The sequence below is a fragment of the Pempheris klunzingeri genome, chromosome 4 (genome assembly GCF_042242105.1).
Source record: "Pempheris klunzingeri isolate RE-2024b chromosome 4, fPemKlu1.hap1, whole genome shotgun sequence".
NCBI lineage: Eukaryota > Metazoa > Chordata > Actinopteri > Acropomatiformes > Pempheridae > Pempheris > Pempheris klunzingeri.
Window position 1 is genome coordinate 10,151,459 of NC_092015.1, and position 14,822 is coordinate 10,166,280.

A 14,822-nucleotide genomic window follows, 5' to 3' on the forward strand; every position below is an offset into this window, starting at 1 on the left:
TGTGTTTTTCATGGGAGGCATTGGCCTTGACATGACAGACGAGTCAAAGAACTTAAAATCTGCAAAAGATGAAGTAGTTCATTCTTCTGATCCGAGATCAACATATTAATGTGACTCTTGTCTTGTTTGTGTTGACTGCAGTAAAATCAAAGGTTAGTGGGTTATTTCAAGACAGAGTAACAAAGTGTAAAACAGACTCAAGATTTCACTTTTACCCTCAGCAACACTGAACACACTGTGCTGGAGCTGTACACACCAGTGAATGCCTTAACTCTAAGTGATGCCTTGTGCATCACAATTACCCACACACAGCCCTGCATCAGACCGTGAGTTGACTTTTATGTTCATGTGAATGTGGGACACAGCAGCAGCCGATGACAGCTTAATTCCCGGGATGGGCCCCCCCCGCTGAGGCCTACTGTTTGTGTGAGTTGACAGACGGAGATCAGACTGAGGAGAGACGAGTGGGAACCCTCGGAGTACACTCAGGTTTCTGGGCACTGTGAAAAGATTTGTCCCGGCCATTCAGATTTGACGGAGTTTCCCATGTTCAGCACTGCAGCAGGTTTTTGTTGAAGTGTTTGTATAACGAGTCTCTCTATCTTTTTCATCTGTGTGCACACAACAGATACACGAAAGGCTGACGTTGTATTTAGCTTGGGTCCTTGATGCCGCCAAAAAGTACACGCCATGGTGTTGAACTTTTCTCTCGTCACAAACCAGGAGAAGAGGGGTTCCAAGCAATTACTTTAGAAAAAGCCAGGAAACAGGTAAACAGGTGTAGAAAAGACAGAAGTGGGGGTAGAGAGAGGGGAGTGGGATGAAATGAGCTGAAAAGAGGGGTGACCTCAGTTTAAAAGGGGTTGGGTAATAGAGGTTTTGGGCCAATATGAGCGACTGAGGTAAGCGGGGGCAGAGGGAGCAGGATAAGAAGGATTAGGGGACCTGGGGAACGAAGGTTGTTCTACTTTGATAGAGGTCAGAGCGTGCAGCAGTCGAGGAAACAGGCAAGGCAGGAGAGCATTGTTTTTGAACATTTAATTTTGAGATAAGTGCTGTTTTTCAACACGTATCTGAGGGATGTGGTTAATGCAATGTTGACCTTCTGAAGATGACACTGGGCAAACCTATCTCAAGTGCTGAAATGACACGAATGTGCTTCATCTTCCTGCTGATGAGTAGCGCCGCTTCAGTCTCCACACAGTTTAATGGATACAACTGTGACGCCAACTACCACAGCAGGTTTCCTGGTGAGAATATTCCACATGCTTCACATACTACACAACACTCCATATGTTATGTCTTTATAATGCACACACTCTTCTGCTATTCTGCACAAAGGCATGGAACATAACTAACACTTTAATACATGGTTTATAATGCACAATGCATCCGTAACTGCATACATGGTTAAAAGATGCTGGTTAAAAGCTGAATAGTAAAGTATAGCATATGATTGTTTTATAAATCATCTATTTACTGTTTATACACAATGTTTGTATGTCTTTTAAATTATTCTTCTGTACATTGCCCTCTTTTTTTTATATTTATAATTGTTTTTCTATCTTATATTCTTGTGTCTATGTGGAGGGAAACGAACAAAGTAAGAATTTCATTGCTCAGTGTCACCATCGTGTTCTTACTGTGCACATGACAAATAAACATCTTGAATCTTGAATCTTGAATCTTTATGAACAAATCATTCTCGGGCAAACTGTTCATGAATGCATTAAATACTTAGGAAGATTATTCATCAAATACAATTACATCTATGTTATGTTATGTCACAATTCAAGCATTCATTAACTGTTTACATACCAGTTATTGATGACTCATAGGAGGAGATTTTTTTAACAGAGGAGTAACATTTTTTGACCAAAACATATAGTGTGTTTGGAACCATTTATTACTTGTGTGTACACTGATTATAAATGCTAAATTGGGCAGTTCAAACAAAGTGATATTAGAACATAAGATAAGAGATAATAGCACTATAATAGAAGTATAATTGGACTTTTGCGGGTTGTTGCACCACAAGGATAGTTTACATCCTACATTCTATCTCCAGAATTGGTATATTTAATTCTGAGCCCATTAAGGGGCAAGTAGGGAAAGAAATGTGAGTAAAAAAAAAAGACAATCACTTTTGAGTTCTTCTGAAAAATGGTTGCGTTCTCTCACAAAAACTTTGTCATTTCATTCTTATGCACTACTGTAATACACACAATGCTTTCGCCGTCTTGGAATGGCATGCAGTAGTGGGCTGGTGGACCGTCACAAAATCAAAAAAGTCTGTTCCCCAGCTGGTTGCTAATGAATTCAACCAGGGACCACGAGGTCCAAGTATGCTTTGCAGTTAGAGTTACCCCAAGTATTTTCTTCAGTTACTTGTGAGAAAACCGTGCCTACTGCCAGGCACCACTTTAATGTCCTTTTGAGGCCAGTCTGAAAATAAATTCTATGAAACTCTCCGTCAGGTGTGTGCGCTCTATAGTTGTGGTTGTTTTCATGGTGCCAAACTGAGCACAAGTACATTGACCTAAATGAAAAAGTTTTGTGAGAGAATGTAAAAGTTTCTCAGGAGAATGCAAAAGTATGTATCACCCATCTATTTTTTTCTCCCCTTTGTCCCCTTATGGGCTCCACACTTTTGTTTCATTTTAGAATAAGTAAATGAGTGATTTTTATTTTTATTCCTGGCAACATCGAGAGGGCTTTAAGAATGTTGGGAAATAAGTTTATTTTCTATACTTTCTTCTTGGTGTATAAGCTGCCTATCACCCTGATAGAGGATAAACTTCATGAATCAAGACAAACTTTGAAGTAACTGTATCACCTACAATAATCCATGAAATAATAGATCATATTAGGTTGAAATGTTTCTGTAATTTAGGTGACTTGGCCTCTGAGCGAGACTTCAGTCTCACATGCCTCACGCATTGCAGCAGTGTTTCTGATTACATTACTATAGACTTAAGGTCTTTTTTCATCAGTTCACTGTATCTAAGTTACAGTTTTAAAAAAAGAATCCTGGCCTTCATGGCACAAGAGTCGTGCTGAGTTTCGGTCCCACCATCAAATCAGGGACTATTTCACTCCTGAGATGTGAGATAAATGCTAGTGGGATAGTAATGTAGCAGTGCTCTGCTTGTGAAGGGCACATTTCACCAAAATTGTAATGTGCAAGCTATGCAACATTTTAGCAAAATTTCAATTTGCATTTATTTCTTTTTACATTCATTTGACACATTTCACTAATCAAAACCAACACTATATTTGTAGCCAATGCATGAGCATGCAAAAGCTCTAAAATATATCTTCAATTTTCGAGTGACAATCACAGGCCAAACGTCTGAGCAGTGCTCCTAAATTGCATTTTGTGAAACGGGCTCTTGGGTTGTAAACTGCTGGTCTAACAGCTTAAGTGTTTTTGAAGTTAAAAAAAATCTTTTTAACCCCCGTTCCTCCAGGTGAGCGGGACATCAGTGTGTACTGTGGGGTTCAGACCATCACTTTGAAGATCAACTTCTGCCCTGTGCTCTTCTCCGGCTACACTGACGCAGATTTGGCCCTGAACGGTCACCACGGTGACACCCAATGCCGTGGCTTCATCAACAACAACACCTTCCCCACAGCCGTCCTGTTCAGCATCAGTCTCAGCACTCTGGAGGCCTGCGGTAACAGCCTAGTGGTAAAGAATGCACAAACACAATAACATGGTTTTAGTATAATCAATAAACAACTTCACTGTGTTATTTATTGACTTGGGACAAAGCAAAGCGATGTGGCTGAGATGTTTCTCTTTGCAGGTCAGCACCGCCTATGGGGCCAATGCCTATGGGAACATGTCTCTGGTACAAATTGGGAATGTCTCTGGCTATATCGACACCCCTGACCCGCCGACTATTATTAGCTACCTGCCTGGTTTGTTGTACAAATTCAGCTGCAGCTACCCGCTGGAGTACCTGGTCAATAACTCACAGCTGGCATCGTAAGTTGCTGCCAAACAAATCCGTCAGTGTCTGAAAGAAACTTTGACGTGTCAGAAGTTACTCAATGGATTTGATATTATGATTTATGAATTTAGTTAAGAATTAATTAGAATGTGTTTATTTGTTCTCCTCCACTGCGGTGAAGCCTAAGTGGGTTTGTGTCTTGTGGTATTCTGTATTTATTTTAGAATAAACATATTTTCATTCAACTTAAAGGCACATTCATAAAATATCATAGCTTTATAATTATGTTACATCAAAACATATGATTAATAAGTAAACATCCACATTAGAAAAATGAATAAATAAATATTATTTAAATATATGTGCTGCCTCTCTTTACAGCTCCTCTGCTGCTGTATCTGTTAAGGACAGCAATGGTACATTTGTGAGCACGTTGAGTATGATCCTGTACAATGTGAGTACACAGCAGTGTTCAACTTAGTATGTACAACAGTATCCACAGCATGGTTGAACAATGGAGTATCATTGAACCTTTGAATTATGAGGTTCAGAAGGAATCAGAACCTATTAATGTTCATGATCTGTGTTTTCATTTAATGAATCTGTTAACTGTTACAAAAAAAAACGATATAACTGTTAGCCAGTTAGGATCTACCTGAAACGTCACCAGATTTATCTTTAGAAGCTTTAAGATGTTATATATTTTTCTTATTTTCAGCAAATCAGATGAAAAGCACAAACTTAACAATAAATGAATGTTCCTTCATTGCAATGAATATGAGCACTGTGGTTTAGTTTGAATCCCACAAATGCTGTCCTGCTGCTGTAAATACCCACCAGAGCACCAAATGTGTATTCATCCTCCACTGAAATAGTCCCCACTGAATGCACAACTTGGCACAACTTTTTTGAATAACGTAAGCTAAAATCTACAGTGGCCAGCTGTTTTGTGGCAAAAAAAAAAAAAAAAGCTTATATTTGTGATGTGTTCTTCAAGAGCTTTGTCTTCAGTGGTAACAAATGAGAGGCACAGACAGGCTGGTGAAGTTAGATAATATTAAGGGCCACAAAAGTTTCGTCTTCACTTTTAGATTTACCTTCAATAACAGAAATATATAATAGTACCAATCTGAAATATTAATCATGTCAGGATTCAGCCCCCTTTCAAGTTCCCAGTTTTATATTTTGGGTAAAAAAATGCTCCACTTTGACTGTTTCCTGTGCAGGATTCAATGTACAACCAACCGCTCTCTATTCCAATGGCTGGACTGGCTCTGAAAACAAGAGTATTTGCTGCTGTGAAAGCCACAAACCTTGACAAACGGTACCATTATTATGATTATTTATCATTGAATACCAGTTTTCTCCTAATATTCCGATGTCATAATCTTTTCAGAAATATTATTCATATAATAGACATTTTTTCCATTAGAGCAACGACTTCAGTGAAGCAGAGATGATATTTTGTCTCAATCACAGGATCTTTCCCACCATCATTTTTAAAGATTAAATCTTTTTTCTATGGTATACCTACATTCATTATGCCATTATGTTATTACTCAATGTGAAGGCGCCAGTCTGCAGCAGAGAAATCCCCTATCTGTTCTTTCCCATGTGCAGTTAGATCTCTATCCTCCATCCCATCTCATAGTTTTGTCCCTCTGCAGGTGGAACATTTTGATGGACTACTGTTACACAACCCCCTCAGGGAACCCTAATGATGAACTCCGCTATGACCTTTTCTTTGGGTAATCTTGCTTTTTCTTTTTTCCTCAAGATGATGACTAGATAAACTACAAAAGGGAGCCATTACCTATTCAGGCTGTCCAAACGGCTTATCCCCATGAATGCTACTTTTTCTTCTCAATGAGTGTTTAAGCACATATCTAGACATCAAATCTGTCATTTTCAGTGTGTGCATGTACACATGTGTGTTGCACTCTTTTGACACAGCTGCTACAAAGACTCACAGACGACAGTTTTCGAGAACGGGAATAGTCAGATGGGACGTTTTTCCTTCGAGGTTTTTCGTTTCGTTAAACACAGACACCAGAAGATGTCAACTGTGTTTTTGCACTGCGTCACCAAGCTTTGCCGGGCAGACGACTGCATCATGCTCATGCCAGTAAGTCATAAATCATAATCATAAATCTCAGCTTGTGACTCCCTGTCTGTCTCCTGACCTCAATGAGGACTAAAACATGATGATGTTATTGGCAGATTTGTGGGCGACGGCGCAGGCGGGATGGAGAGGAGAGCCATGATTCTCCACCAGCAGCATCTGGGAATGCTGTCATCACTGCTGGACCAATCATCACCAGGAGTGGTATTAACAGTCAACTGACTCTTAAAGGAATAGTTTGACATTTAGAGAAACAAGCTTATTTGGTTTCTTTCTTCTCTTTTACTCTCGCCAACAAAGCAAAAGACTAGAAAAAGGTGAAAAGAGGTACAAAAGTGACAACATTTGCTTTCTGGGACTTGTTAACTAATTTGCCTTCGTTCAGAGAGTTAGAGATATGAGATGGTTAGCTTAGCTTAGCATAAAGATTGGAAACAGGGGAAAACAACCTTGTCAAATAAATCTCTTGCACATAATCTGTAAAAACACAATTTGTCATTTTACACTTTGGTTTCTGTTCAGGATTAAACAAACTTGATATAACATGTTAATTACTGAATTTTAGAGGTGCCAGTAGATAGATTTTATTTTATTGGAGACAACCAGGATAATTGTTTCCAGTCTCCAATCTTAATGCTAAACTAAGCTAACCATCTCCAGGTTACAGCTCTCTTCTTATCATCTCAATCTTCCCATCTCAACCTCAGCAAGAAGGACAATAAGCGGATTTCACAAAATGTCATAATATTCCTTTAAATTTATAACAGTACATGCACTCAAAATGCCTCAAATTAACGCTTTTTAATTCATTTTGCAGATGAAACTCCAGCCAACAACTCCCAACTTGGTAAGCTCCCTTATGCAATGTTACAAAACATGAAAAGGTTTAAAATATCACCCGTGACTAATTCCTGGGATGGGTGTAAATACAGCAGATACCCATGGAAATTGATCATTTAAGACAACAAAAAAAAAAGGTTCCACTTCTCTCTCTGAAAGAAAAACAGTCGGGTCGTGTTAAGCCCACGTCAAAGAACGTGTCTGTTTCAAGTTTCTGCTTTTCTTCACCTTTTCCTTCCCCCAGCATCTGCTGAGCTCTCCCAGCCACTGAACCCGGTGACCAGCGCTCTGATCTCAGGCGTGGTCATCCTGGGTGGGGTAAGCGTGGGCTTCTTCCTGCTGTTGGTCCGACTCCTGCAGAAGTCCCGCCTCCCAACAACCACAACCTCAGGTGTTTGGAACCCCAGTTTTAAATGAATAAACATCCGCATATAATGATATACTACTGTTCTGACAGTACGAGCAGAATGTGTGCATGTGTTGGGTGCACAGGGTTGACCGACAATGTATGTGTGTATGTGCGCTTTCCTTACATTACACACATAATTAAATGGGTTTATTGTATTGCCTTAGGTGTTGTGTATTTATTGCCTTTAATACCTCATCATTCTTGTTATTCATTGTCATCTATTTTTCAGTGTTTACAAAAGCGCTACACTCATAACTTTGATGCAAATGGAAAAACATTCATCTTTAGAACTTGTAATAAAGGACTGCATCAGAAATATGAGTGTGTAGCTTTCCCTTTCTTTCTTTCTTTGATACGAGCCAGCACCTCACTAAAATCTGTGTTTTCTTTAGTTCTCCACATTAGCTTTACAAACAGCCATTGTATTGTGTTGTGTTGGTGAAAGTGGATCAATATGAAATATAGAATAACATAATATAAACCACAAAAGAGGAGTATAATTTTTGGTTTTACTGCTTGAAGCATTTATATCATTATAACTCTGTACAGTGTTAAAATCAACAAATAAATGTCATGCATTCAAGGTCTACTTACTTACTTGTTGGGGAGCTTTGAAGATTTGACTGTCATACGATCAAAAGCCCTGGAGCCAGCGATTATAAGTCGACCTTGAGTTGATTTTGTTTTGTCAGTTGCTGTTTGGAAGGTCAACAATGAACTGTCAAGCTCACACATCAAGAGCAGAGCCGGATTCAGAGGCACAAACTTTTATAATTAACGTTTTATACACTTTAGTTTAGCTTATGTCATGTCACGTCACAATGTGTCTTTTTATGATAAACTGAAGAATCACTTGTTATGAGTTGAGAAATGTCTTCTTGTTCTTGTTCTCTAAACAAACCAACCATAGGATTATATGGAATATGCACGTTCACAATGCACAGCTCATAAAAATTTGATATCTTGGAGATTCATATGTAATACCTAATATCAACTAGTGTGTTTGTACAATCGGGAAGACTTTTTAATATCAGTAAACACAACCTTCTGTCTCCCCATGGCTGACTGCCTAATGACACATATTTGTACTGTGGGTAATAAATAATTCTTTAAATAGGTTTTGTGTCATTTCCTTCATTATTTATCTGACTATCATAAGTTAAGTTTACTTCTTCTTCTTTACAATTGGCACAGTTCTTTGAAAGCCTTCCAAATGTCATGGCCTCATGTGTGTCCAACCTCCAGGAAAATTAATCAAATACCAGGAGCTCATTTGACGACTGCCAGAATTAATCCTTCAGTTATTTGTCGTATTGATTTTCTCTTCCGATGACCTATATAAATGTTCGTCGGCGGCAGCTGCGTCTCACGTGTCTGACTCCGCGGCTGGTTTTGTGACCCACATGCCTCTGCTGCATTCACTGCTCTTTATCACTCTAATCCCTCATTTCAACAGCCATTTTGTGGTGTATTCAGCATCCACAATGACCACAGATAACTGAAATGAGAGGAATAAATGCTATCATCCGCCCTCTCAGTTTCCTATCCGCGATAATTGATTAAACCCTCCTCCTGAAATAGAAATTAGGCTGCGATTTGAAATTCAATTGATCTGAAATTCAGGCGAGACCAGACCAAAGAAATCTTAGACAACCTGAGGAATATTCAGTATAGGAGAGTGTGTGCATGCCAGAGGACAGAAGGACTCTTCGCATGTTTATGTGCACACACGTCATGACCATAATAACGTGTCCTGTATTTGTGGTTTCATATGTTTGAAAAAACATCGACGGAGACGCCCATCCTCCACCTTGACCCCGATCAGAGCTTTCTCTTCCCAGGTAGCTCACCTGACAAGATCAGGTTTCCAACTGTCCTTCAATCATTTTCTCTCACTTAAACCTCAACAATGACCCAAATCAAAAAAATGTGGAAAATATATAAGAATTTCCACTTTGACTCACAACCATGAACACAAATATTCTTGCTTAACACTTTGCTAACAAGTGCTTTTCATACTTCAAAAATAAGAAATTCACAAGGCTTTAACACAAAAAAATGTCAGACAAGCTGTCAGTCTGATAAGCGAGTTTATTGATAATACCTTGTCACAAAATTACGAGCATGAAAAGCTGCCGTATAAAAGCTCTTATGTGCCAATTAAGGGTCATCCAGGTCACATTAAACCACCAAACACCTTGGAAAATAACAGGTCCCATTTCCTCTATTATGTGTGAGGTCCCTAGTGAATAGAAACCATACATACTCTTACTTTATTAAGTTTCATATTAGTAGGCAAAGGCATTTCACACACAAAGTCACAAAGCCTTATGGACATTGTTTAAGCATGTAACTTTGAAGGGGGCTGTGTTGGGTTTCATCATTTGCCTCCAGGAAAGGACCACAGCACCTCCACCACAAAAAGTGAATTGTTCACGCAAACTGAGGCAGCCCCACCAAAGTGGCATTGACCCTGTTTCCATCCAATCCTAAAACAGTGTTGTGACCACACGACGATCACGTTCAGCGTATATAAAACAGCCCACTGCTCTCTTAATCTAAACCAGCAAAGAGACTGAGGAGGTAAGATCCAGGCTTAGATACAAACAAAGTTTCCATGACTGACATCTATGGATTAAGCATCTAAAACTGGATTTTTATGGTTAAAATCGCCTCACTGGATTTACACATGTTTTCTTCTGCATTGTGATGGATTCATTAGGATTTTCTGTGTGACATCTGTGTGTTTGCATCAGTTTTTTCACACAGGGCAGAGCAGTGAGATGGCTTTATTCAGCTTCCTCATCCTGACCTCCCTGTGTATTGCGGGCCGAGAGGCCCTCAGCATATCTGACTGCGGAGCGTACGCCAGACGACCAAGTAAGATGGCCGTGACCTTCACACCCACATTTTTGCTGTGGTTTGACGTGGTCATATTGATTTTAGCTCATATGTAAACCTTTGAGGAGTTCATATTGATTATACTTTACCTCGGGTGTTTAATTAGCAACTTGAGAAAGTGCGCAGGTAAAAATGTGTTTATTGAAGAAATATAGATGTTTTTTTATGTTATTAATGTCGCTTTTGTTTCATATATATGCACATATATTAAAGTGAATGAAAATCATATCAGAATCTTTCAATAACAACGTCCCCTTATCACCGTCAGCATACACCGATATTGCTGTGGTTTGTGGCACATCTTCTATTGACCTGGCAATTCAAATCTGTCCGGTTGTCTACACCGGATACAACACGAGCTTATTGATCCTCAACCACATCCGGGACAATTTGGACTGTCAGGGGACGCTGGATACTTCAGTGGCACCTCCTGTGGTGAGATTCAGCTTCCCCATCAGACAGGGAAACGCCTGTGGGAGTAACTTCTTGGTGAGTATTGCAAAGTGAAGTGTCCTGATGTAAAGTCATGAGGGGTGGTGATCATGGCACCTTTAGCTGAGGAGAGTTAGTGCAGATTTAGGAAACTGAAAGAGTGCCAGATAAGAAGAGGAAGGGAAAAAGAGAGTACTTTGGGAAGAAATGAAATAATTCAGCCTGAAATTCATGAGGTCAATCAGTCTGTTCTCTCTTTTTCTGAGGAGAAACTTGCTCCACTTTCTTGCTGTGGTTTCATCACTGCTGCCCGCTCTGCCAGAGACATTGGCCGACATTTATTTTTAACCATTTTTTAAATAATCATGTTTCCACTAAATTACTCCTCAGACCACGAGCGCGCCAGGGACGGGAATATTCTCAGACTTCTCCAACATCCAGACGGTCAACGTGAGCGGGGTGGTCCGATCATTTGACCCCACCATCGGGACGATCACCTACAACGCAGAGCTCAAGTATTACTATTCATGCGCTTATCCACTGGAGTATCTCATTAACAACACCCAGGTGGACGTGTAAGTTGTGATATGTGGGTTAAAAAATACATTAACACTTCTAGGATTTCACCTGCGTGCCAAGTGTGATCTCATTCCTCTCTTCCTCGTAGGTCTTCCTCCTCCATTGCTTTGAAGGACAACAATGGGAGCTTCATCAGTACCCTCAGCATGGCCTTGTACAAGGTGCCACCTTATACCTTCCTCACCCACTGTACCCTCATTTCCGCCTGGTATCAATGTAAACTGTAACTCAAGACTGATCTTATATAAAAGCCTATATAATGTTTTTTTGTTTTACCTCCTGTTCCTTTGCCAGGATATAAATTACACCACTCCCCTTGTCATACCACCTCTGGGCATCGAGCTGAGAACAAACATCTACGTACAGGTGGTTGCGTCTAACCTGACATCACAGTAAGAACCATTAACATTATATGACACCTGCAGCTTTTCCTTTGTCTGCTTTAAACCTGGGCTAGTATTTAATAAACTTCTAAGAATGACTCTTAAATAATATGGAAAAGACTGTAACTACGTATTTAAGTACAATTTGGGGATACTTTTACTTTACTTGAGTATTTCCATTTTAGGATACTTTACACTTGTGCTCCACTGCATTTCAAGGGACAATTACTTTAGTAGTATTTAACTACATTTATATGACTAGTTACTTTACAGAGAAAGATTTTAGCTTTAATTCAAAAGTATCTTTTACTTGTTAGAAATTTGATAACAGATTTTGGTTAATTCAGGTCCTGGATATCCTGCATGCATGAACGTCTAGATGTTTTCCAACTCTCCGAGTCTCCAACCCCATGACTGTGTCTTGATAGATTGTAAATTTGAGGATTCCACCTGTGACCTGGAGTCTCTGACTCGGTGCTGGGGACCTCATTCTTTCTCCACAGGTACTTTGTTCTCCTGGACCGGTGCTACGCCTCGGTGAACCCGCAGCCCTCCAACTCCACCTTCTTTAATCTGTTTGTCTCGTAAGTCACAAAAACACCTTAAAAAATTCTGTGAGCTACCTCCTAATTGCAGCTTGAATTTCTTCTGGTCCCTCAAGGATTGATAATGGGCTCAGCAGTCCAACTTCAACCTCTAAATTTAAACATCCACACATATTTTACAGGATTTCCTCTTTTCCAAAGTGCACCACAGCTACAATCCAAAGGGAGCCCTAGTCTTTATTTTGTCTCCCTGCCTTTCTCTAATCATTAATACACTACCTGTATGTATCCGTGTGATGTGCAAATGGGGCACTTGTGAGGTTCGCCTTTTATTGAAAGGTGCTCCATAGATCAGCTCACCACCATGCTGGAGAACGGGGACAGCCAAAAGGCCCGCTTCTACTTCTCGGCTTTCCGCTTCATCGAGCAGCAGAATCAGAGCATCTCCACCTACTACCTGCACTGCATCACCCGGCTCTGCGAGCGCAGCACCTGTAGCACCTTCAAGGTAGGAAGGCACCGCATGCATTTCGAGGAGAAATTAACAATTGTGGCCAGACCGTCATCAACTCACGTCTCTCCATCTGGTTGATCCACAGCAATGCAACAGGAAGAGGAGGAGTGTGGAGACTACAGTTGTCCAGGAGGGCGTCACTGAGCCGTCTGTGCTCACAGTGGCTATAAAGGCCAAGACAGATACTCGTATGTCCCCAGTGTGTCTTTCTTTTTAAGCAAATGAGTGGTTTGCGAATGAGTCACACGAAATACCCACACACTAGCACGCAGTAGATTTAATAAAGCAACAGAAATCTTTGTCAGACATAATCAATTTAAGCCCATAGAGCAGGATGTATATCTATATAGAGAGACAACCATGAACATCACTAAGGCGGTTGTGAAGTTCATGATTAAAGGAATAGTTTCTTGCTGAGTGTTAGGTGAGAAAATCGATACCACTCTTATGTCTGTATGTTAAACATGAAGCTTGCTTAGACGTGACAAAGCATGCCTCTATAAGATGGGCTAGAAATAGAGAAAAAGAATATAGAATACAGAATAAAGTAGAGAAAAAATAATGTATACATACATATTATACAAAAACATGTTGTCTGCTACATAACAAACATTGACTAAAATATAATACATGAATCACATCTATTATCCAAAAAGGAAACATCCAAAAACATTATCATGAAAACTACAAGATGGAAAACATAGTAAATAAAAACATAGTCTGAGTCCTGCCTTCAATCCATATTTTTGATCCTGCAACAGTATTTTTGAACCATTTTATAACCGTCTCATCATAATTTTCTGACTTTTCTCTTCTGCTTTTGCTGTTTCTATTTCACTATCTGTCTATAATTTAATTTATTTTCCAATACTTTGGATACAATCGCTCACATAATGAAATACTGACTCTTCTGTCTTTCTTGCAGCCATTCTCTCCAAAGAAGAGGGTAAGTATGTTATTGATTAACTTGACTGCTGTGAGACATCCACAAAGTTTTTACTAATTAGATTCCTCCAGAAATGAAAAGCATTTCTTATCTGCAGCAAGTAATAATGTCTTCTGCTGTCTGTTGAAATGGAGCATCCCATAATGGTGTCACTCTCATTTGTGCACAGCGCTGTCTGGTGGCCAGTCTGATGGCAAGGGCGCGTCTGTCGGCCTGGGAATTGCTGTGGCTGTCCTCATTGTGATAGGGGTGGCAGCCATTTTGATGGCGGCATCTTTTTATCGAAAACTGAAGCAGCTAAGCTAGCAGCAGCCCATGATGTTGATGAACGGAGGTCAGCACAGGCTAAATGAGTTTGACAGGGTGACATTCACATACTGGTGGAGGTGCATAATGTATGTATGTAGGACTCTGCTGTACTGAATCAAACTATTGATTGGAGCACTTACGGTTTCATTCCAATCCTTCACAGACTGTTAGAAGATATGGAAGGTGAAGTCTGAATAATGCACCTATCACTGATGCACTGCATGGTAAAAAGGAAAGAAAGAAATTCACTTGTCATCTTAAAGGAATAGTTCGACATTTGGGGAAATACACTTATTTGCTGTCTGGCACACAGCTCCCCATTAAATGGTGATTTCTTAAATTCAGCCTTGTTTTTTTAACGAAACAAAAAAGATGTAACGTGTCCATTAAGGGAGTTTTAAAGGAGCTGGTAGGTGACCTTTGCTACCTTTGGATAGAGCCAGGCTAGCTGTTTACCCCTCTTTCACAATGTCGAACTTTTCCTTTGACTTACGGCTAGGGTCAAAGCAAAAACTTATGGCAATAAACGTACATTTTTGTCATTAACTTTAGTTTATTGTCAGTGAGTAAATATTCTTTGATTCAAGTACTCAGACTTCCTGTTTATTTGACAATAGTCAATGAATAAAACATGACAAAAGGGGACAATTTCTAATCGACTAGCAGCATAGATGATTTTGTGCGAGTCAGAGATGACATGTTGCATGCTATATGTTGTAACGCATGTGTAATTAATCGAATTCTAGATGCAACATTTTTGTGCCGTTACCTTGCGTCCTGTTGGTTACACTCACACTACGTGAATCCATTTTAAATGTAGTTACTTGTTTGCACAATTCACTTGTTTGAATGATGCATTCACGCCTGCATTATATCAGGGGAATTT

The 14,822-nt window shown here is 39.8% G+C and overlaps 2 protein-coding genes across 2 annotated transcripts; both read left to right on the forward strand.

Annotated features, from left to right (window-relative positions):
• Window positions 1-1,111: 1,111 nt before the first annotated feature.
• Window positions 1,112-7,335, forward strand: zpld1b (zona pellucida-like domain containing 1b). The gene is made up of 10 exons (XM_070829728.1): window positions 1,112-1,250; window positions 3,471-3,691; window positions 3,810-3,991; window positions 4,338-4,410; window positions 5,183-5,280; window positions 5,624-5,704; window positions 5,910-6,081; window positions 6,177-6,282; window positions 6,896-6,925; window positions 7,163-7,335. Exons 1-10 carry the CDS (start codon window positions 1,112-1,114, stop codon window positions 7,333-7,335), a joined length of 1,275 nt encoding a protein of 424 aa, XP_070685829.1.
• Window positions 7,336-10,110: 2,775 nt separating this feature from the next.
• Window positions 10,111-13,933, forward strand: LOC139200550 (zona pellucida-like domain-containing protein 1). Its single transcript, XM_070829869.1, has 10 exons — window positions 10,111-10,207; window positions 10,497-10,717; window positions 11,051-11,235; window positions 11,328-11,400; window positions 11,534-11,631; window positions 12,126-12,206; window positions 12,507-12,675; window positions 12,767-12,869; window positions 13,607-13,627; window positions 13,797-13,933. The coding sequence occupies exons 1-10, from the start codon at window positions 10,111-10,113 to the stop codon at window positions 13,931-13,933; spliced, it is 1,185 nt and encodes a 394-aa protein (XP_070685970.1).
• The last annotated feature ends 889 nt before the right edge of the window (window positions 13,934-14,822 follow it).